Source organism: Nicotiana tomentosiformis, chromosome 6 (genome assembly GCF_000390325.3).
Source record: "Nicotiana tomentosiformis chromosome 6, ASM39032v3, whole genome shotgun sequence".
NCBI classification, from domain to species: domain Eukaryota; kingdom Viridiplantae; phylum Streptophyta; class Magnoliopsida; order Solanales; family Solanaceae; genus Nicotiana; species Nicotiana tomentosiformis.
This window is the reverse complement of record NC_090817.1, coordinates 29,678,715-29,686,762: the sequence shown is the minus strand read 5'-3', so window position 1 is coordinate 29,686,762 and position 8,048 is coordinate 29,678,715. Positions and strand designations below refer to the sequence as shown.

At 40.6% G+C, this 8,048-nt stretch overlaps 1 protein-coding gene across 1 annotated transcript; it reads right to left on the bottom strand.

Annotated features, from left to right (window-relative positions):
* Positions 1–6,311: 6,311 nt before the first annotated feature.
* On the bottom strand, positions 6,312–7,660 carry LOC138893735 (uncharacterized). The gene is made up of 2 exons (XM_070178389.1): positions 7,469–7,660; positions 6,312–6,536 (listed from the first exon to the last, which is right to left on the bottom strand). The coding sequence occupies exons 1-2, from the start codon at positions 7,658–7,660 to the stop codon at positions 6,312–6,314; spliced, it is 417 nt and encodes a 138-aa protein (XP_070034490.1).
* Positions 7,661–8,048: the final 388 nt, after the last annotated feature.

Sequence of the window (8,048 nt, the reverse complement as noted above, 5' to 3'; positions counted from 1 at the left end):
CCTGGTGCGATTCTATTTGGGCTTTATAGCGGAATTTGACCGAGATGAGTAATTGGGTATTGCATGGTTGATGGCATATGGGTTATGTTCTTTCGGATTTTGCGTCACATTGTGTCATCTGCTTCTCCGTGGTTATGGTAATGCACTTTGAGTACTTGATGTCGGATTGCGCGTGGTTATTGATTTTGAGCATGGTGGATGAGGTATTTCATATGGATCAGTGTTTGGATGGGGTCGCACATTGCGGTAGAGTTATGTTGAGATATGATCCTTGGTGTTAGATTTGTGTGTTATGGTTCTACGGTGTGTAATAGGTTCTTAGCATTGCGTCGGGGTGGTACCCGTCGAGCTTGCGGGACAGTTCTCTTGTTTGAGTCACTTTCGTGATTGAGTAAATCTGGAATGTTGTTTATTGGTGTACGGATTGCACGGGTTATGGCTTTAGATAGTATTGGTGTGGTATGTCAGTAGAGTAGCTGGTATTTGATAAGATGAATTCGTCGGATCTAGGATGGGTGATATCAGATTTAATTGTGGTATATTTGAAAGGATAATATCGAAAGTCGGCTTAGAAATTTGCTATGGTTCTTGTCGAAGGAGAGGTACGAGTTTCTACGTGTTTCTTTCATCACCGGTAGTGTACGAAGGTTTTAGAATGGAGTCTTGTTTAATATGAGGTTTGTTACCGGCATTGGGTTGTTTGAGCAGTTGATGTGATTAGAAATCATTGCTTCGAGCATTTGAGCTATGTGGTATTTGCATTTTGAGCATTTGAGTTATGGTTACGGCTTTTGGTACAACTTGTTCAGACTTATACAGTGTGTAGGTTGCGGGATTCTGTCCTTATAGAAATTCCGGATGTTGGAAATTGGATTCTAAGGCTTATGGGCTAAGGTTAGAGTAATGATCTTCAGTTATGTTGTGTTGTCGGGCCTATATGGAATAGGGTGATGTGGGCTTACTCCCGGGTATGTGCATGGCAAGGTTATAGGGCGGTTTGATGGCTTTGAGAACAACTCTGGACACGTTCGAGGATGAACGTATGTTTAAGTGGGGGAGGATGTAACGACCCGACCAGTCGTTTTGAGCATTTGCACTTCGCTTGGTAGTTTACGGGCGTGAGTAGCTCCATATCATATATTTTGACTTGTATGAATCGTCGGTTTGGTTTTCAAGTTATTCGGGACTGATTTGGAAGAATGATTCTCAACTAGGGAGCTTTAAATTTGAAATAGTTGACCAAGTTTGACTTTTTAGCATTTGACCTTGGATTGGAATTTTGATGGTTTCGTTAGCTTCGTTGGGTGATTTTGGACGAGGTTCGGATCATTTTACTTCATGTTGCTATTGTTGATTCTGGTGTGATCGCACTTGTGCTGGTTTGCACAGGTGCGATGGTCGTAGAAATGACGAAGGGGTCGCAAGAGCGGAAATAGTGATGGGTGAGGAAGATCGCAGAAGCGGAGATTTGAGCGCATATGCGGATGCGCAGGTGCGAGGTGATGGAGCGAGGTATTTCGTAGGTGCGGATGGTGACTCGCACTTGCGATGTCGCAGAAGCGGTTATGTTGTCTACAGGTGCGAGGGTCCAGTCCTCAGCTGATTCCGCAGAAGCGGAGGTTATGTCACAGAAGCGACGCCGCAGAAACGGCTAATGTGCCGCAGGTGCGAAAATACTGGCAGAAGCTATAAATCGAGGTTTTGGTTCTTTCTTTATATTTTGAGATGTGGGACTCGGATTGAGGCGATTGTTGGAGCAATTTTCATCACAAGGATTGGGGTAAGTGTTCTCTACACAGTTTTGGTTATATTTCATGAATCCACCATCGTTTTTTGTAATTGGATTGTGAATTTTAAAGAGGAAATTGGGGGCTTTGGCCTAAAGTTTCATAATATGAAATTTTGAGTTTTGAATATCGAATTAAAGTCGGATTTGAGTGAAACTAGTGTGGTTGGACTCGTAATTGAATGGGTTGTTGAATTTTGTAAATTTTGTCGGGTTCTGAGGTACAGGCCCGGGTTGGGCTTTTGGTTGATTTCGGGCTTTTTATTCAAGATTTGATCTTTTTCTATCGGGATTGGTTCCTTTAGCATTGTTTGATGTATTTGAGTTGTTTTTGGTTAGTTTCGGGCCGTTCGAAGGTTGGAACGCGCGGGATGGCATTTTAGAGCATCACTTGGCCTGCTCGGTGTTGGAATTTACTTGTTTGAGGTAAGTAACTCTTCTAATCTTAGTGCTGAGGGTATAAAACCCCGAAATACGTGTTATGTGATTGGTATTGAGGTGACACACATAGGTGACGAGTGTGTGAGCATGCACCATGTGAATTGAGACTCTGTTGTTCCCATGGCACTATATAGTGGTCTTACTTTGTTGATATCCGTGTTTTCACCATGTGATAAAGTAGTTAAGATGTCAATCATGCTAGATATCATGTTTAGGCATTATGACGATACTGTTTGGACCCATAATGGTCGTTTCTTACTGTCATCTCACTGATTTCATTGATATTTCATACTCAGTCATATCCATGCATTTATACCATATCTCAGTCTCAGATATTATATATTGATACATCATATCATTGTTGTCGGGCTAGTTTCATGACATTTGATCGGGTTGCATGCCGCAACAATATAGTGCTTGGGCTGAAGGAGACCCTCCGGAGTCTGCACACCTCCAGTGAGCGCAGTCGACTATATATATGTGGATCGGGTTGCACACTGCAACGAACCTTATGGTCACATATGGATCGGGCTGCATGCCGCAACAGGTATTGTATAGCGCTGAGTGATTGAGTATGCTGAGCATTGAGCATAGTGAGAGAGAATGCGAGACAGTGAGATTGAGTACTCTGAGAGTGTGAGTACATGAGCTCATCATTGAGATGCATTGCATTTGACATGCGTACTTGAGATACATGCATAGAGATGCATTTCCTTCTACTACCCGATTTTGGAGATATTTATGATTTTACCTGTATCTTGACATGTAGGCATAGGGAAGTACTTTCCTCATGTTATCTGAAAATGAAACATCTTACTATTTGTTGAAAAGAGTTTTGGGAAAAACTACTTTTTTCAAACTTATTCGTACTTTGACTTTTTTTTTCGGTAAAAGATTTGGGTTTTCACTAAGATACTTGAAAAGAAATGCCTTTTATTTTTTGGAACTATGAATGAACTGAGCCTTTTATTTCTGAGATACTCTTTTGTTATTGTACTATGCTGTTATAAACTGTGGTGGAATATTGGTGTTGTACCCGACCTTTTTTTTTAATAACTCGTCACTACTTTCAACCTAAGATTAGGTTTGTTACTTATTAAGTACATGAGGTCGGTTGTACTCATACTACACTTCTACACCTTGCGTGCAGATGTTGGCTGCTGATGTTGTTGTGCTCGATGATAGCTGGATTGAAGATGTACCTACGTCCCAGCGGTAGCTGACTCTTGTTCGTGGTAGCTTTAGATCTGTAAATCTTTGTTTATGTACTATTCAAACAGTCTATGTATTTATTTTTTTTTCTCTTTGTAAACTCAATTCATAGAAGCTCATAATTTGTACTACCAGTTCTTGGGGAATTGTCACGCCCCAAAATCGAGGAGCGCGACCGACGCTCAACCGAGTGAACTCGACCGAGCAAGCCTGTTAGATTTTCTTCTACCCAAACTCATCCACGAATGAAGATAATGCATATTTTCATTAGTTATACAAAAACGTGATCATGTCTCCAATACCAATCTATTACCAATAGTTTTTATCATTTTTAAAGTCCCAAATGGGACAAGTAATACAACCAAAATATAACATAGTTTGTCTACGGAGCCTCTATAGATAAAGAAGAGTACAATGATAATACCAGCAATAAGGCCCTGGCTATACCTCAAACAGAATACACAAAGAAAAAAAGATACATGACCCCGGAATGAAGTGGGGCTCACCAAGTCAGCTAGGAAGAAGGTATACTGCTATCACTGATCAATACCTCCTGCTGTGGAACCACCTGCATCCATTCAAAGATGCAGCGCCCCCGGCAAAAGGGACGTTAGTACCGTCGAATAGTACTAATATGAAAACCAATCACAAATTTAAGAATTTAGAAACACAATATGAATATGATGAATCAGGGCGACAATAGAATAATATAGATAACCGTTTAAACCAGAGCAAGCTTATTAAGAGCTATCAATAACATTTATAGGATCTAAGATGAGATCTTCTATAACCATCTTCACACAAAGCGGCCCCGCCGCCTCACTCGATGTATGCAGGTGGAGGTGTAAGTACAATACCACAACTCTACTCAAGCGGCCCCGCTGCCTCACCCCAATGTATGCGGGTGGATGTATAACCATAGTACCAAGAACTTACACAAAACGGCTATACCGCCTCACCCCAATGTATGCGGGTGGAAATACATCAAAGATACCAATATCAACAGAAAGCGGCTATGCCGCCTCACCCCAATGTATATATGTGGGTGGTGGTGCCACAACAATACCAAAACTATACACAAAGCGGTCGTACCGCCTCACCCCAATGTATGCGGGTGGAGGTGCAGTCCCACAATATCATTATCCCCACACAAAGCAGTCGTTCCGCCTCACCCCAATATATGCGGGTGGAGGTGTATCACAATCAAAATCTCTACGCAACTTGGCATAATAACTTTCACATAAATCACGACTTGAAATTATAACATGTGGATATACAATCCATAGTTTGGGACACATCTTCAATTTATAATGCAATATGATAAGAGCATTTGAAACACGAATTGAACATATATCTTCATCACGAAACTTATAGGAATACTTGATTTGTAATCAACATCTTGGAACTTACAAGGAAAATGGGAATTCCAATTCTTAAAGAAGAGTTTAGCCAACATACCTCACTTGAGCTTCCTTACACTCTAAATGTTCTGAAATTCTTAGCAACTTCAATCTATTTTAGAAATATAATAATCGAACCAAAATTAGGTAAATGATCATGGTTCTAGCTCATTTGAGCATTTTATCAAACACTAGGTATGCATAACGTTTCAAGGTCCTTTTATGGAGGATTCCATCATCCCACAACCCAATCTTTACCATGCTTAGTTCAACAATCTTCCTACACCCCTTGATATCACATGCATGTAAAATAAACAACTCTCATGCCCAAAAACTATCTTGCTAATTACCCATTTTCAGAAAATTTCAAAATTAGGGGTTAGGGTGTAGAATCTTACCTCTAGGATGAAGACCTAGTGAGTTTCCCTTCTTAATCTTCCAAAAGTTGAGCAAGAATTGAAGAACAATTATTGAAGAATACCTTCTCACTCTAGGGCACTCTCTCTCACTCTAAAATGTTAGATTTTAGGCCAAAATGACTTAACCCCTATCTATACCTGGCCTTGGGGTTATTTAATGAGTTCCTATATGCGCGGCCGCGTACCTGGGCAAGTGGACGCGCACCTGAGGCAGAAACTCTCAAATATGCGCAGCCGTGCATCTGCATATGACACATGTCCAGTAAAATGGCCATAACTTTCTGTATACATATCCAAACGACGAAAAGTTTGATGCGTTGAAAACTAGACTTAAAGGACTTTAATTTGATAGGTATATAACCTCCTAAATCTTTATTTGGAGCGAGTTCTATGCATTTGAAGTTGGGTGTTGTGCCAATTGAATCATCCTTTCCACTTAATGTATCCAACTTGTTCCACACAAGTTTTTGCCATTCACAAAACTCCTTAGTATGTTCCAACTCACCTTAAAAGTACATTATCATTTCAAAATTATGTGGCTCTATCCCATAGGTCTCCTTTAATACTCAAATACGTTATTCCCAAATACCGTTGGCGCACTTTAAAATATTAAATCATTAGAAAATTTTTACGGGGCGTTACATTCTCCCCTACTTAGGAACATTCGTCCTCGAATATTTTACAAGTCATTATTAGGCACAGTATTATCCTCCTTTCACCTTAACCGTCTTCTTTAATCGTTCTTGACTTCGTATAGATCTTAGATATTCTTCCAACATTTCAACTTCCTTAAGGCCCCAAAATTTGGCTAACTCCCAAATTTTTCAGACATTTCGGCATATTAGTGTCCTCTGCAATTGGGCCTAACCACCTGCCAGAGAATCACCAAAACCAGTCCTAACAACATATACATGAACCAACGATGTAACATAACACAAAACAATATCAATTGTGGCCTCACAGGCAATATATTTAGAAAGAAGCACATTTACAATAGTTGAACAAATGATACAAGAATCCATAGGCGACGGTCTTATAAAAAGGTCATATAGTTTATACAAACAAGTAAGGATACTTCTTTTTCATTTCTTCCTCGGCCTCCCAATTAGCTTCTTCAACTTGCTGGTTTCGCCACAACACCTTCATAGAGGCAATTTTTTTATTCCTCAACTTTCGGACTTGCCTATCAAGAATGGCAACTGGAATTTCTTCATATGACAGTTCTTCATTAACCTCAATGGTCTCAACCGGTACAATAGTTGACGGATCTCCAACTACCTTCTTCAATATAGACACATGGAATACTGGGTGCACTAATGACATCTCAGGTGGTAGCTCAAGCTTGTACGCCACCTCACCGATCCTCTGAATGATTCTGTACGGTCCGACATACCTCGGAATCAATTTCCCTTTCTTACCAAATCTCATTACACCCTTCATGGGGGAAACTTTCAAGAATACCCAATCATCTTCTTTGAACTCCAAATCCCTACGAAGAACATCCGAATAGGATTTCTGACGACTCTGAGCAGTTTTCAACCGCTCCTTAATGATTTTAACTTTTTCCATAGCCTGATGCACGAGGTTTGGCCCTATCAACTTTGCTTCCCCAATTTTGAACCACCCAATGGGAGATCTACATCTCCTACCATATAAAGCCTCTAACGATGCCATCTGAATGCTAGTGTGATAGTTATTGTTGTAGGCAAATTCTATGAGTGGTAAATGATCATCCTAACTACCTTTGAAGTCTAAAACACAAGCGCACAACATATCCTCTAGCGTTTGAATAGTCCGATCTGCCTTCCCGTCAGTCTGTGGGTGAAATGTTGTACTAAGATTCACATGAGTACCCAAACCTTGCTGAAATTTCTTCCAAAACATAGCAGTGAATTGTGCTCCCTGATCAGAAATAATGGAAATTAGGGTGCCATGCAACCGGTCTATTTCTTTTATATACAACTAAGAATATTATTCCGCTATATCGGTAGCCTTAACTGGCAAGAAGTGTGCCTATTTCGTGTGTCGATCAACAATCACCCAAATCGAGTCAAACTTATGAGTAGTACGAGGTAATCCTACCACAAAGTCCATATTAATCATTTCTCATTTTCACATTGGAATTTTATGTTTTGTGCCAACCCACCGGGCCGTTGGTGTTCGGCCTTCACTTGCTGATAATTCGGTCACTTTGCCACAAACTCCGCTACATTCCTCTTCATATCATTCCACCAGTAGACTTCCTTCAGATCATGATACATTTTCGTAGAACCTGGGTGCACGGAATACCTAGAAGTGTGAGCTTCAGTCATAATTCTTTCACGGAGACCATCCACGTTTGGAACAGATAGTCGCCCCTGGTACCTTAGTGTACCATCATCCATGCCAATAGAAAAGGCCATGGTCTTATGTTTATGAATCCCATCTTTCAATTTCACCAAAAATGGATTGTTGTATTGTTTCTCCTTCACTTCCACAACAAGTGACGATTCGGCCCTATTTTGTACAATTACCCCTCCTTCACTAGAGTCCGCAAGACGAACTCCCAAACTAGCCAATCGGTGAACTTCCTTGGCCAATGGACTTTGGTATGCCTCCAAGTAAGCCAAACTACCCATGGATTTCCGGCTAAGAGCATCTGCCACAACATTGGACTTTCCCGGATGATATAGAATATCAATGTTATAGTCCTTGAGTAACTCAAGCCATCTTCTCTGCCTCAGATTCAATTCCTTCTGTTTGAAAATATATTGAAGGCTCTTATGGTCTGTGAATATATCAACATGGACC

Bases quoted from the DNA above. Each gene is read 5' to 3' on its own strand.
- LOC138893735 (XM_070178389.1), bottom strand. From the start codon at position 7,660: ATGGCCTTTTCTATTGGCATGGATGATGGTACACTAAGGTACCAGGGG. The intron at 6,537-7,468 runs GTAGCGGAGTTT...ATATTGAAGAAG, and splicing joins GGAATGATATGAAGAGGAAT to GTAGTTGGAGATCCGTCAAC.